Genomic DNA, 15584 nt, shown 5'->3' on the forward strand with positions numbered 1-15584 from the left:
GTTTTGGGGGGTTTTGGGGGATTTTGGGGGATTTTGGGGTGTGAGGGGATTTAGGGGTGAAGATTTGGGGGGGTTTTTGGGTTTTTTTGGGGGGGTTTGAGGGGATTTGGGGCGGGAGATTTGGAGGGTTTGGGGTTTTTGGGGGGGGTTGAGGGGATTTTGGGGGATTTTGGGGTGTGAGGGGATTCAGGGAGAATTTGGGGTGGAAGATTTGGGGGGTTTTGGGGTTTTTGGGGTGTTTTTGGGGGGGGTTGAGGGGATTTGGGGCAAGAGATTTTGGGGGGGGTTGGGGTTTTTGGGGGGTTTTTGGAAATTTTGGGGGATTTTGAGGAATTTTGGGGGATTTGGGGGAAATTTTGGGGGGTTTGGGGATGTGAGGGGATTCGGGGCGATTTTGGGGTGGAGATTTGGGAATTTTGGGGTGTTTTTGGGGGGGTTTGAGGGGATTCTGGGTGGAAGATTTGGGGGGGTTTGGGGTTTTTGGGGGGGTTGAAGGGAATATTGGGGGATTTTGGGTAATTTTGGGGGATTTTGGGGAAATTTGGGGGGTTTTGGGGTGTGAGGGGATTCGGGGCGATTTTGGGGTGGAGATCTGGGGGTTTTGGGGTTTTTTTTGGGGTGTTTTTGGGGGGGTTTGAGGGGATTTGGGGCGGAAGATTTGGGGGGTTTGGGGTTTTTGGGGGGGTTTTTGGGAATTTTGGAGAATTTTAGGGGATTTTGGGGGGTTTTGGGGTGTAAGGGGATTCAGGGAGAATTTGGGGTGGAAGATTTGGGGGGTTTTGGGGTTTTTGGGGGGGTTTGAGGGGATTTGGGGCGGGAGATTTGCGGGGGTTTGGGGTTTTGGGGGAGGTTTTTGGAAATTTTGGGGGATTTTGAGGAATTTTGGGGGATTTTGGGGAAATTTTGGGGGGTTTGGGGGTGTGAGGAGATTCAGCGCAATTTTGGGGTGGAGATTTGGGAATTTTGGGTTTTTTGGGGGGCTTTGAGGGGATTCTGGGCAGAAGATTTGGGGGGATTTGGGGTTTTTGGGGGGTTGAAGGGAATTTTGGGGGATTTTGGGTGTTTTGGGGTGTGAGGGGATTCAGGGAGAATTTGTGTGGGGGATTTGGGGGGTTTGGGGTTTTTGGTTTTTTTTGGGGGGGGTTTGAGGGGTGGGAGATTTGGGGAGGTTTGGGGATTTTTGGGGGGTTTTGAGGGGATTTTTAAAGAATTTTGGGATGCTGGGCGAGATTTTGGGGGATTTGGTGAATTTTGGGGATATTGGAGGGCGTGAGGGGATTTAAGAGGGTTTGGTGTGATTTTGGGTGCGAGATTTGGGTATTTTTCCATTTTTTGAGGGTTTTGTGGGGATTTGGGCAGGCGATTTGGGGATTTTTGCATTTTTTGGGGCGGGTTTGATGGGATTTTTAAAGAATTTTGTGATGCTGAACGGAATTTTAGGCGCCTTGAGTGTTGTGGGAGGTTTTGAGGGGATTTGGGGCGATTTTGTCACGAGATTTGGGGATTTTTGCCTTTTTTGGGGGGGTTGAGGGGATTTTGGACGGGAGATTTGGGGGGGGTGGGGTTTTGGGGTTTTTTTGAGGGGGGTTTGATGGGATTTTTAAAGAATTTTGGGACACTGGGCAAGATCTAGGTGCCTTGAGGGTTGTGAGGGGTTTTGAGGGGATTCGGGGCGAATTTGGGCGGGGTTTTTTGGGACACTTACGGGCGAACACGGAGCCACACCCTCGGACCATGCAGGGACGCAGCTCCACGAGCCCTCAGTCCCCCAAAATCGCCCCAAATTCCCCCAAATTCCCCCCAAAATCCCCCTTGGAAGACTCGGCGCTGCCGCCCCTCCCGCGGGACAAAATGGCGGCGCCTCACGCGGCCGCCCCTCATCTCTATGATTCCCCCCCCCGCTCCCCTATTGGTCAACACCGCCCTCACCGCGCGTTGTGATTGGCTCTCCTGGAGGAACCGGCCGCGCGGGACGGGGTATATAAAGCCACGGCGGCGGCCTCACCCTTCTTTCCGTGCCCGCGAACGCGGCGGGGCTGAGGTGAGGCCGCGTGGGCTGCCGGTACCGCGGATCCCTCCGGGGTTCTCTTCACCTCTCCCGGAGCTTTTCCCGGTGCTACCGGGGCTTCCTCGGGGTTTAGCGGGGAGCGGCGGCATCGCTTTAAAGCGAGCCCGAGGTTTTGGCGAAGCGCCCGGACCCGCGCGGGGCTCTGAGGGCGCGGCGGGGGCGCCCCCTAGCGGGCGGGCGGGGCGCATGCGCAGAGCGCGCCACGTGCGGTGTGAGGGGGGGGAGGCGCGGTGGGAATTTGGGGATTTCGGGCAAATTTGGGAATTCGGCGGGAGTTTCGGGGATTTATCGGCATTGAGGGATCGCGGGGTGCGGCGCCGCAGGTGTCGCCATGCCCGTGGCGCGGAGCTGGGTGTGTCGCAAGACCTACGTGACCCCGAGGCGCCCCTTCGAGAAGTCGCGGCTCGACCAGGAGCTGAAGCTGATCGGTAAAAAAAAAAGGGGAAAAAAATGGGAATTTTGGGGTTTGTGTGGGGGGGGGGGGGGGGAAATTTGAATCATGGGGTTTTTGAGGGAAAAAAAATGAGAGTTTCGGGGGTTATGAGGGAAAAAATGAAGTTTTGGGGGTTATGAGGGGAAAAAAGGGAATCTTGGGGTTTTTGAGGGGAAAAAACGGGAGTTTTGGGGGTTATGAGGGAAAAATTGGAATTTTGGGGGTTATGAGGGCAAAAAAAGGAATTTTGGGGTTTGTGAGGGGAAAAAGGGAATTTTGGGGTTTGTGAGGGGGAAAAATAGGAGTTTTAGAGGTTGTGAGAGGAAAAAAGGGAATCTTGGAGTTTTTGAGGGAAAACTTGGAGTTTTGGGGTTTGTGAAGAATAAAATAGAATTTTGGGGTTTGTGAGGGGGAAAAATGGGAGTTTTGGGGGTTGTGAGGGAAAAAAAATGGGAATTTTGGGGTTGTGAGGGAAAAAAATGGGGGTTTTGGGGTTTGTAAGGGAAGAAAAGGGAATTTTGGGGTTTATGAGGGGAAAAAATGGGAGTTTTGGGGTTCATGAGGAGAAAAAGAGAGATTTGAGGGGAAATAATGTGATTTTGTGGGGAATAATTCAATTTTCATGGGAACAAATATTTTGTGGAAAAAAATTAAAATTTTGTGGAAAAAAAAATTTTGTGGGGGAAAATCCAGATTTTGTGACAAAAATTCTGATTTTGAGGGGAAAAACCTGGATTTTTTGGAAAAAAAATCATATTTTGTGGAAAAACCACCTATTTTGTGGGAAAAGGTCCATATTTTGTGGAAAGAAATCGGATTTTATGGTAGAAAGTTCAATTTTCATGGGAAAAATTTCAGATGTCTTGAGAAAAAAATTTAGATTTTATAGGAAAAAAAAATCGTCTTTCGTACAAAAAAATTCACATCGTATGAGAAAAAAAATAAATATTTTTTTCTAAAAACCCGGATTTTTTTTAAAAAAAATTAATTTTTTGTGGGAAAAGCGTTTGGGGAGGGTTGTGAAATTTGGGGGTTATGAGGGCAAAAAAGGGAATCTTGGGGTTTTTGAGGGAAAAAAATGGGAGTTTTGGGGGTTATGAGGGAAAAATTGGAGTTTTGGGGGTTATGAGGGCAAAAAAGGGAATCTTGGGGTTTGTGAGGGGAAAAAGGGAATTTTGGGGTTTGTGAGGGGGAAAAGTGGGAGTTTTAGAGGTTGTGAGAGGAAAAAAGGGAAAAGCGTTTGGGGAGGGTTGTGAAATTTGGGAATTTTTGGGAATTTGGGAATTTTTGGCCCTTAGGGGAGTACGGGCTGCGGAACAAGCGCGAGGTGTGGCGGGTGAAGTTCACCCTGGCCAAGATCCGCAAGGCGGCGCGGGAGCTGCTGACGCTGGACGAGAAGGACCCGCGGCGCCTCTTCGAGGGTGAGCCTGCCCCAAAATCACACTTTCTTACCCCAAATTCTGCCTCTTCTGATCCCTGCTTTATTCTGATTTTTCCTGATTTTTTTCCTGATTTTTTCCTGATTTTTTTTCTGATTTTTACTGATTTTTTTTCTGTTTTTTTTTCTGATTTTTTTTAAATTTTTTTAAAAATTTTTTTATTTAATGTTTTCTGAATTTTTCCAATTTTTGTCCGATTTTTTTTCTGATTTTTTTGGGATTTTTTTCCTGATTTTTTTCCCTGTTTTTTTTCTGAATTTTTCCCCAGTTTTTTATGGTTTTTTTTTTCTTTTTTTTCTAATTTTTTGATTCTGATTTTTCCTGATTTTTTTCCTGATTTTTTCCTGATTTTTGTCTGATTTTTTTTTCTGTTTTTCCTCTGATTTTTAAAAATTTTTTTAAAATTTTTTTATTTAATGTTTTCTGAATTTTTCCAATTTTTGTCCGATTTTTTTTCTGATGTTTTTTGTGATTTTTTTCCTGATTTTTTTCCCTGTTTTTTTTCCTGGTTTTTTATCTGATTTTTTCCCCAGTTTTTTATGGTTTTTTTTTTCCTTTTTTTTCTAATTTTTTGATTCTGATTTTTCCTGATTTTTTTCTGATTTTTTCCTGATTTTTTTCTGATTTTTTTCTGATTTTTTCCTGATTTTTTTCTGATTTTTTTTCTGATTTTTTTCTGATTTTTAAAAATTTAAAAAAAAATTTTTTTTATTTAATGTTTTCTGAACTTTTCCAATTTTTATCCGATTTTTTTTCTGATTTTTTTTGTGATTTTTTCCCTGGTTTTTTGTCTGATTTTTTTTTCCCAGTTTTTAAAGTTTTTTTTTTTTTTCTAATTTTTTGTGGTTTTTTTCCTGATTTTTGTATAAATTTTATTCCCATTTTTTCTAATTTTCTTCCTAATTTTTTTGCATTTTTTCTGGTTTTTTTTGTTTATTTTCAGTTTATGATTTTAATGAGCTTTTCCCTGCTTTTTAAATTTTTTTTCTTAAATTTTTTCTGATTTTTTCTGATTTTTTTTTTGCGATTTTCTCCAGTTTTTTTTCTCCTTTTTTCCCCCCCATTTTTCCCTATTTTCTCCCTTTATTTTCTTCCCATTTTTTTCTGTATTTTGTCCCCATTTTCTCTCTTTATTTTCTCCCCATATTTCTCCCATTTTCTCCCCATTTTTTCTGTATTTTGTCCCCATTTTCTCCCTCGTTTTCTCCCCATTTGCTCTCTTTATTTTCTCCCCATATTTCTCCCATTTTCTCCCCATTTTTTCTGTATTTTGTCCCCATTTTCTCCCTTGTTTTCTCCCCATTTTCTCTCTTTATTTTCTCCTTATTTTCTCCCTTTATTTTCTCCCCATATTTCTCCCATTTTTTCCATATTTTGTCCCCATTTTCTCCCTTGCTTTCTCCCCATTTTCTCTCTTTATTTTCTCCCCATATTTCTCCCATGTTCTCCTTACATTTCCTATATTTTCTCCCTTTGTTTTCTCCACATTTTCTCTTTATTTTCTCCTCATATTTCCCCCATTTCCTCCTTATATTTTTTCCATTTTCTCCCCACATTTCCCTTATCTTTCCCTCATTCCTTTTGCTCTTTTGACCCCATTCCCTCCTCTCTTTTTCCCTTATTTCACTCAATTTCCCCCGTTTTCTCCCCATTTTCCCCCCTATCCCCTCTCTCTCCCCCCCAAACCCCCGACACGTCCCAATTTTCCCAAAACTCTCCTTTTTCCCCCCAAACCCGCAGGCAACGCGCTGCTGCGGCGCCTGGTGCGCATCGGCGTGCTGGACGAGGGCAAGATGAAGCTGGATTACATTTTGGGGCTGAAAATCGAGGATTTCCTGGAGCGCCGCCTCCAGACCCAGGTCTTCAAGCTGGGCCTGGCCAAATCCATCCACCACGCCCGGGTGCTCATCCGCCAGCGCCACATCCGGTGGGTGCCCGTCAAAAACCTTCCCGCTTTTGGGTGAAAACCCCGCGGTTTTGGGGTTTCGGCAAGGCCTCACTGCGGCTCCGCCGTACACCTTGCGAAGGGCGGCGCCGACGGGGCACCCGCAGGTAAAAAACATCAAAAAACACCAATTCCCCGGATTTTGGGGATTCCGGGCCATTTTGGGATGGGTTTGTGGATGGACATCCTGAAATTCCAGAGTAAAACCCAAATTTTGGGGTTTTTTCCCCAAATTTTTGGCATTTTCCCACCGATTTTCACAGCCGATTCTCGAAAGTCAAGAGACAAATTTTTGGGGTTTTGTCCCCAATTTTGGCATCGTATTCCCAAATTTTCTTGTGGAATCACTGCTAATCACCCTTCCAAATAAATCTGGGAATGTTTGGAGGATTTGTATCCTGAAATTCCAGAGTAAATCCCAAATCTGGGGTGTTTTCCCCCAAACTTTGCATGGTTTTCCCGCCAATTTTCACATCAAGCTCAGAAGTGAATTTTTTTGTGGCTTTGTCCCAAATTCTGGCGGTTTTGCCCCAAATCTTGGATTTTGGACATCTTTAGGATGGAGTCCAGTGGACGCCAGGCAGGAATCCCCAAAATGCCCCGGGTTTTGGGTGAAAACCCCGCGGTTTTGGGGTTTCAGCAAGGCCTCACTGCGGCTCCGCCGTACACCTTGCGAAGGGCGGCGCCGACGGGGCACCCGCAGGTAAAAAACATCAAAAAACACCAATTCCCCGGATTTTGGGGATTCCGGGCCACTTTGGGATGGGTTTGTGGATGGAGATCCGGAAATTTTGGGGATCAATCCCAAATTTTGGGGGTTTTTCCCCAAATTTTTGGCGTTTTCCCACTGATTTTCGCAGCCGATTCTCGAAAGTCAAGAGACGAATTTTTGGGGTTTTGTCCCCAATTTTGGCATCTTATTCCCAAGTTTTCTTGTGGAATCACTGCTAATCACCCTTCTAAATAAATCTGGGAATGTTTGAAGGATTTGTATCCTGAAATTCCAGAGTAAATCCCAAATCTGGGGTGTTTTCCCGCCAATTTTCACATCAAGCTCAAAAGTGAAATTTTTTGTGGCTTTGTCCCAAATTCTGGCGGTTTTGCCCCAAATCTTGGATTTTGGACATCTTTAGGATGGAGTCCAGTGGACGCCAGGCAGGAATTCCCAAAATGCCCCCGGTTTTGGGTGAAATTCCCGAGTTTTTGGGTGAAAACCCCGCGGTTTTGGGGTTTCGGCAAGGCCTCACTGCGGCTCCGCCGTACACCTTGCGAAGGGCGGCGCCGACGGGGCACCGGCAGGTAAAAAACATCAAAAAACACCAATTCCCCGGATTTTGGGGATTCCGGGCCACTTTGGGATGGGTTTGTGGATGGACATCCGGAAATTTTGGGGATCAATCCCAAATTTTGGGGTTTTTCCCCCAAATTTTTGGCGTTTTCCCACTGATTTTCGCAGCAGATACTCATAAGTCAAGAGACGAATTTTTCACGGTTTTCTCCCAAATTTTGGTGGTTTTTCCCCGAAATTTTTGTGGATTCATTGCAAACGACCCTTCTGAATATATTTGGGAATGTTTGGAATATTTGCGTCCCAAAATTTTGGAGTAAATGCCAAATTTTGGGTTTTTTTTTCCTGGAATTTTTAGTGTTTTCCCACCGATTTTCGCAGCCAATCCTCGAAAGTCAAGAGACGAATTTTTGAGCATTTTCTCCCAAATTTTGGCATTTTAATCCTAAATTTTTTTCTGGAATCCCTTCAAAGGACCCTTCTGAATATATTTGGGAATGATTGAAGCATTTGCATCCCAAAATTCCAGGGTAAATCCCAAATTTTGGGGTTTTTTTCCCCGAATTTTTGGCGTTTTCCCACTGATTCTCACAGCCGATTCTCGAAAGCCAAGAGACAAATTTTTGGGGTTTTGTTTCCAATTTTGGCATCTTATTCCCAAATTTTCTTGTGGAATCACTGCAAATCACCTTTCCAAATAAATCTGGGAATGTTTGGAGGATTTGTGTCCCAAAATTCCGGAGTAAATCCCAAATATTGGGGTTTTTTCCCCAGAATTTTTGGCGCTTTCCCGCCATTTTGTGTAGCGACTTAAGAGTTCAAGATGCGAAGTTTTGTCCCAAATTTTGGTGTTTTTCCCCAAATTTTTTTTGGGAATCTCTGGAGAGCACCTTCCTGTCTAAATTAGGGAATGCTGGGAGAAGTAGCATCCCAAAATTTTGGTCCAAAATGTGCAATTTTTGTTCTAAAAACGTGATTTTTACGCCTGTAATCTGTGACTTCTGTAGCGCAAAAAAAGCCGAATTTTGGGATTCTGACTCCCAAATTTTGGGAAAAGTCTCCAAATTTTTGGGATTCTCTTTTCCACAGTTTTCTCTCGTAATTCTCATAAAATTTCCCCAAAATATCAATTTTTGTCCTCCGAAAATGTCATTTTTGCACGGAAAAAGTGATTCTTTTGCCGTAAAATCTCCAAATTTTGGGAAAAGTTCCCAATTTTTTGGGATTCTCTTTTTTAACATTTCCCTGGTCATTTTCTCTCTTAAATCTGATTTTTCGCTCTCAAATTCTCAAAAAAACTGTGATTTTCGCCCGGAAAAAAGCGATTTTCGCCCGGAAAAAAGCGCTTTCCTGGCCGTAAAAAAGCCAAATTTTGGGAAAAGTTCCCAAATTTTTGGGATTCTCTTTCTTATCATTACCCACACCATTTTCTCACTTAAATCTGATTTTCCGCTCTGAAATTCTCGAAAAAAAAGCGATTTTCACCCGGAAAAAAGCCAAATTTTGGGAAAAGTTCCCAAATTTTTGGGATTCTCTTTCTTATCATTTCCCACACCGTTTTCTCACTTAAATCTCATTTTTCGCTCTCAAATTCTCGAAAAAAACGCGATTTTCACCCAGAAAAAAGCGATTTTCACCCGGAAAAAAGCGATTTTTGCCCAGAAAAAAGCGATTTTCGCCCGGAAAAAAGCGCTTTTTGCCCAGAAAAAAAGCGATTTTCACCCAGAAAAAAGCGATTTTCACCCGGAAAAAAGCGCTTTTTTCGCCGTGAAAGCCCCGAATTCGGGAGTTCTGACCCGGAATTTTTTTCGGGAATGCGGGAATGCAGGGTGCGGAAGCAGGTGGTGAACATCCCTGAGCCTCATCCCAAAAAATCCCCGTTCCCGCCAAAAACGCTATTTTTGTGCAGCAAAAAAGCCAAATTTTGGGATTCTGACTCCGAAATTTTGGGAAAAATTCCCAATTTTTGGGATTCTCTTTCCCACTGTTTTATCTCATAATTCTCATGAAATTTCCTGAAAATAACAATTTTTGTCTTCCAAAAATGTCATTTTCACACAGAAAAATTGATTCTTTTGCCATAAAATCCCCGAATTTTGGGAAAAGTTCCCAAATTTTTGGGATTCTCTTTCCTGACATTTCCCACATCATTTTCTCACTTAAATCTGATTTTTCCTCTCAAATTTCTCGAAAAAAGGCGATTTTCAGGCCGAAAAAAGCGCTTTCTTGGCCGTAAAAAAGCCAAATATTGGGAAAAATTCCCAAATTTTTGGGATTCTCTTTCTTATCATTTCCCACACCATTTTCTCACTTAAATCTCATTTTTCGCTCTGAAATTCTCGAAAGAAAAAGCGATTTTCATCCTCAGAAAATGCAATTTTCGCAGGGAAAAATGATTTTTTTTGCCGTAAAATCCCTGAATTTTAGGATTGTGACTCCCAAATTTTGGGAAAAATTCCCAAATTTTTGGGATTCTCTTTCTTATCATTACCCACACCATTTTCTCTCTTAAATCTCATTTTTCGCTCTGAAATTCTCAAAAAAAAGGCGATTTTCACCCAGAAAAAAGCCAAATTTTGGGAAAAGTTCCCAAATTTTTGGGATTCTCTTTTTTAACATTTCCCTGGTCATTTTCTCTCTTAAATCTGATTTTCCGCTCTCAAATTCTCGAAAGAAAAAGCGATTTTCACCCTCAGAAAATGCAATTTTCGCAGGGAAAAATGATTTTTTTTGCCGTAAAATCCCTGAATTTTAGGATTGTGACTCCCAAATTTTGGGAAAAATTCCCAATTTCTGGGATTCTCTTTTTTAACATTTCCCTGGTCATTTTCTCTCTTAAATCTGATTTTCCGCTCTGAAATTCTCGGAAAAAAAGCGATTTTCACACGGAAAAAAGCGATTTTCGCCCGGAAAAAAGCGCTTTCCTGGCCGTAAAAAAGCCAAATTTTGGGAAAAGTTCCCAAATTTTTGGGATTCTCTTTTTTAACATTTCCCTGGTCATTTTCTCTCTTAAATCTGATTTTTCGCTCTCAAATTCTCAAAAAAACTGTGATTTTCGCCCTGGGAAAAAGCGATTTTCACCCGGAAAAAAGCGCTTTCCTGGCCGTAAAAAAGCCAAATTTTGGGAAAAGTTCCCAAATTTTTGGGATTCTCTTTCTTATCATTTCCCACACCGTTTTCTCACTTAAATCTCATTTTTCGCTCTCAAATTCTCGAAAAAAACGCGATTTTCACCCAGAAAAAAGCGATTTTCACCCGGAAAAAAGCGATTTTCGCCCGGAAAAAAGCGATTTTCACCCGGAAAAAAGCGCTTTTTGCCCAGAAAAAAAGCGATTTTCACCCAGAAAAAAGCGATTTTCGCCCGGAAAAAAGCGATTTTCGCCCGGAAAAAAGCGCTTTTCGCCCGGAAAAAAGCGATTTTCGCCCGGAAAAAAGCGATTTTCACCCAGAAAAAAGCGCTTTTTTCGCCGTGAAAGCCCCGAATTCGGGAGTTCTGACCCGGAATTTTTTCGGGAATTTTTTTGGGAGCGCAGGGTGCGGAAGCAGGTGGTGAACATCCCGTCGTTCATCGTGCGCCTGGACTCGCAGAAGCACATCGACTTCTCGCTGCGCTCGCCCTACGGCGGCGGCCGGCCCGGCCGCGTCAAGAGGAAGAACGCCAAGAAGGGCCAGGGCGGCGGCGGCGGCGCCGAGGACGAGGAGGAGGACTGAGCCTTCCCGAAAAACGGGAATTCCCGGAATTCCGTCAGTCCGGGGGCGCTGCAAGGGGATTGTGGGGGCTTGAAAGGGTTAAAATGGGAGTTTCTGGGGTTAAAATTGGATTTTTGGGGAGTTGAAAGGGTTAAAATTGGATTTTTTTGGGGGGATAAATGGGATTTTGGGGGGTTGAAAGGGTTAAAATTGGATTTTGGGGGTTAAAATTGGGATTTTGGGGGTTAAAATTGGGATTTTGGGGGGTTGAAAGGGTTAAAATTGGGGATTTTGGGGTTAAGATTGGATTTTTAGGGAGTTGAAAGGGTTAAAATTGGATTTTTGGGGTTAAAATTGGGATTTGTGGGGAGTTGAAAGGGTTAAAATTGGATTTTTGGGGTTAAGATTGGATTTTTAGGGAGTTGAAAGGGTTAAAATTGGATTTTTGGGGAGTTGAAAGGGTTAAAATTGGATTTTTGGGGAGTTGAAAGGGTTAAAATGGGAGTTTCTGGGGTTAAAATTGGATTTTTCGGGGGTTGAAAGCGTTAAAATTGGATTTTTGGGGAGTTGAAAGGGTTAAAATTGGGGATTTTGGGGTTAAAATTGGAATTTTTGGGGAGTTGAAAGGGTTAAAATCGGATTTGTGGGGAGTTGAAAGGGTTAAAATTGGATTTTTGGGGTTAAAATTGGGATTTTTTGGGGAGTTGAAAGGGTTAAAATTGGATTTTTGGGGTTAAAATTGGGATTTTTTGGGGAGTTGAAAGGGTTAAAATTGGATTTTTGGAGGGTTTAAAGGAATTTTTGGGGTGAAAATTGGAAGATTTTGGGTTTAAAGGGGATTTTATGGGTGTAAATGGATTCTGGGCTGGTGGAGCCGAGGACGAGGAGGAGGACTGAGCGTTCCCGAAAAACGGGAATTCCCGGAATTCCGTCAGTCCGGGGGTGCTTCGGGGGCGCTGCGAGGGGATTGTGGGGGCTTGAAAGGGTTAAAATTGGATTTGTGGGGTTAAAATTGGATTTTTGGGGTTAAAATTGGGATTTTGGGGGGTTGAAAGGGTTAAAATTGGAGTTTCTGGGGTTAAATTGGGATTTGTGGGGAGTTGAAAGGGTTAAAACTGGATTGGGGGGGTTGAAAGGGTTAAAATTGGGGATTTTGGGGTTAAAATTGGGATTTTTGGGGAGTTGAAAGGGTTAAAATTGGATTTTTGGGGAGTTGAAAAGGTTAAAATGGGAGTTTTGGGGTTAAAATTGGGATTTTTGGGGACTTGAAAGGGTTAAAATTGGATTTTTGGATTTAAAATTGGATTTTTGGGAGTTGAAAGGGTTAAAATTGGGGATTTTGGGGTTAAAATTGGGATTTTGGGGTTAAAATTGGGATTTTGGGGTTAAAATTGGGATTTGTGGGGAGTTGAAAGGGTTAAAATTGGATTTTTGGGGTTAAAATTGGGATTTTTTGGGGAGTTGAAAGGGTTAAAATTGGATTTTTGGAGGGTTTAAAGGAATTTTTGGGGTGAAAATTGGAAGGTTTTGGGTTTAAATGGGATTTTATGGGTGTAAATGGATTCTGGGCCGGTGGAGCCGAGGAGGAGGACTGAGCATTCCCGGAAAAACGGGAATTCCCGGAATTCCGTCAGTCCGGGGGGCGCTGCAAGGGTTAACGTGGGGGTTTTGGGGGTTAAATTGGGATTGTGGGGAGTTGAAAGGGTTAAAATCGGATTTGTGGGGAGTTGAAAGGGTTAAAATGGGAGTTTCTGGGGTTAAAATTGGATTTTTGGGGTTAAAATTGGGATTTGTGGGGAGTTGAAAGGGTTAAAATTGGGGATTTTGGGGTTAAGATTGGATTTTTAGGGAGTTGAAAGGGTTAAAATTGGATTTGTGGGGAGTTGAAAGGGTTAAAATGGGAGTTTTGGGGTTAAAATTGGATTTTTCGGGGGTTGAAAGGGTTAAAATTGGGGATTTTTGGGGAGTTGAAAGGGTTAAAAATGGATTTTTGGAAGTTTTAAAGGGGATTTTGGGGTTAAAATTGGAAGGTTTTGGGTTTAAATGGGATTCTGGGCCGGTGGAGCCGAGGACGAGGAGGAGGACTGAGCCTTCCCGAAAAACGGGAATTCCCGGAATTCCGTCAGTCCGGGGGGTGCTTCGGGGGCGCTGCGAGGGTTAAAGTTGGATTTTGGGGGGGTTGAAAGGGTTAAAATGGGAGTTTCTGGGGTTAAAATTGGATTTTTGGGGTTAAAATTGGGATTTGTGGGGAGTTGAAAGGGTTAAAATTGGGGATTTTTGGGGGGTTGAAAGGGTTAAAATTGGGGATTTTGGGGTTAAAATTGGGATTTTGGGGTTAAAATTGGGATTTTGGGGTGTTAAAAGGGTTAAAATTGGATTTTTGGGAGTTAAATTGGGATTTTTGGGGGGTTGAAAGGGTTAAAATTTATTTTTGGGGGTTTTTGGGATCTGGGGCTGGAATTTTGGGAATTTTGGGATCCGGGGCTGGAATTTTGGGAATTTTGGGATCCGACGTTGGAATTTCAGGATCCGGGGTTGGAATTTCAGGATCCGGGGTTGGAATTTTGGAATTTTGGGATCCGAGGTTGGAATTTTGGGATCTGACGTTGGAATTATGGGATCTGGGGCTGGAATTTTGGGAATTTCCGGATCCGAGGTTGGAATTTCGGGATCCGGGGCTGGAATTTTGGGAATTTCCGGATCCGGGGCGGGAATTTTGGGAATTTCGGGATCCGAGGTTGGAATTTTGGGATCCGAGGTTGGAATTTCGGGATCTGGGGCTGGAATTTTGGGAATTTCGGGATCCGAGGTTGGAATTTCGGGATCCGGGGCTGGAATTTTGGGATCTGGGGCTGGAATTTTGGGAATTTCGGGATCCGGGGCTGGAATTTTGGGAATTTTGGGATCCAGGGCTGGAGTTTTGGGAATTTTGGGATCCGGGGCTGGAATTTTGGGAATTTCGGGATCCGGGGCTGGAATTTTGGGAATTTCGGGATCCGGGGCTGGAATTTTGGGGATTTCGGGATCCGAGGTTGGAATTTCGGGATCCGAGGTTGGAATTTTGGGAATTTCGGGATCCGGGGCTGGAATTTTGGGAATTTCGGGATCCGAGGTTGGAATTTCGGGATCCGGGGCTGGAATTTTGGGAATTTCGGGGCCCCCCGTGATGGCAGCACTGGGCTCTGACCCCTGATGGATCCCTGTGCCCCTCCCCCACGCGGGGGGGTCTGAGGGGGCCCCAAATCCCAAATCCCCCAATTTGGGGCGAAAGTCGGGAACTTTTTGGGGAGAATTTCGGGAATTTTGGGGGAAAACTTCAAGAATTTTTGGGAAGAATTTTGGGGAATTTTTTGGGGGGGAATTTTGGGATTTTTTTGGAGGGGAATTTCTTGGGGGGGAATTCTGGGAATTTTTGGGGGAATTTCAGAAATTTTTGGGGGCATTTTGGGAATTTTTTTTTGGGATTTTGAGAATTTTTGAAGGGAGTTTCGGGAATATTTTGGGGGAATTTCCAAATTTTTGGGGGGGAATTTTGGGAATTTTATTGCGGTACTTCTGGGAATTTTTTGGAGGGAATTTTGGAATTTTTTTGGGGAGAATTTTGGGGAATTTTTTTTGGGAATTTCAGGAATTTTCTGAGGGAATTTTTTGTGGGAATTTCAGGAATTTTCTGGAGGGAATTTTGGGAATTTTTGGGGGAAATTTTGGGAATTTCGGGCTGGAATTAACCCTTTGTTGTCTTGCCTCCAGGTGACGCCGCCGGAAGTTCGGAGTGGGGAAATTCCCGTCAATAAAAATTGAAATTTAAAAATGAAAAATTAAAATATTTTTGGTTTTTTTTTTTCTGAGAGCTGCCCCAGCTGGGCCTGGCACACCTGGGACAAAAAAGACCGAAAAAAGGGAAAAAGGGAAAAAGCAGGAAGAAAATACTATAAAAAGGGGAAAAAGAGGGAAAAAAAGATCGAAAAATGGGGAAAAAAGGGAAAACAGGGGAAGAAAAGGGGGAAAAAAGGGGAGAAAAAGGAAAAAAAGACAGAAAAAAGGGGAAAAATGGGGGGAAAAGGGGAATAAAAGGAAGAAAAGACTGAAAAAAGGGATAAAAGGGGGAAAAAGGGGAAAAAAGGCACAAAAGCGGAAAAAGGGGAAAAAAAGACTAAATAGAGGAAAAAAGGTGGAGGGAAGGAAAAAAAGACAGAAAAAAGGGGAAAAATGGGGGAAAAAGGGGAATAAAAGGAAAAAAAGACTGAAAAAAGGGGGAAAATGGGGAAGAAAAGACTGAAAAAAAGGGGAAAAATGGGGAAAAAGACCGAGAGAAGAGGGGAAAAGAGGGGAAAATGGGGAAAAAAGGGGAAGAAAAGACAGAAAAAAGGGGAAAAAAGGGAAAAAAAAGACCGAAAAAAGAGGGGGAAAGGGAAAAAAGGAATAAAAGGGGGAAAAAGGGGAAAAAAGGCACAAAAGGGGAAAAAGGGAAAAAAAAAAAGCCTAAAAAAGGGAAAAAAGGGGGAGGGAAGGAAAAAAAGACTGAAAAAAGGGGAAAAATGGGGGAAGAAAAGACTGAAAAAAGGGGAAAAATGGGGGAAAAGGGGGAATAAAATGAAAAAAAGACTGAAAAAAGGGGAAAAATGTGGGGAAAAGGGGGAATATAAGGAAAAAAAGACTGAAAAAAGGGGGAAAAGGGGAAGAAAAGACAGAAAAAAGGGGAAAAATGGGGGGAAAGGGGG

The 15584-nt window shown here is 43.2% G+C and overlaps 1 protein-coding gene and 1 non-coding gene across 2 annotated transcripts; both read left to right on the top strand.

Annotated features, from left to right (window-relative positions):
* Positions 1-1944: 1944 nt before the first annotated feature.
* Positions 1945-14681, top strand: RPS9 (ribosomal protein S9). Its single transcript, XM_077789875.1, has 6 exons — positions 1945-2041; positions 2392-2496; positions 3800-3922; positions 5681-5867; positions 10707-10917; positions 14614-14681. Exons 2-5 carry the CDS (start codon positions 2400-2402, stop codon positions 10882-10884), a joined length of 585 nt encoding a protein of 194 aa, XP_077646001.1. The 5' UTR covers positions 1945-2041; positions 2392-2399; the 3' UTR covers positions 10885-10917; positions 14614-14681.
* Positions 14019-14101, top strand: LOC116184795 (small nucleolar RNA SNORD88). The gene has a single exon (XR_004149479.1). It is a non-coding gene; the product is annotated as a small nucleolar RNA SNORD88 (small nucleolar RNA).
* Positions 14682-15584: the final 903 nt, after the last annotated feature.

The sequence above is a fragment of the Lonchura striata genome, chromosome 38 (genome assembly GCF_046129695.1).
Source record: "Lonchura striata isolate bLonStr1 chromosome 38, bLonStr1.mat, whole genome shotgun sequence".
Taxonomy (NCBI): domain Eukaryota; kingdom Metazoa; phylum Chordata; class Aves; order Passeriformes; family Estrildidae; genus Lonchura; species Lonchura striata.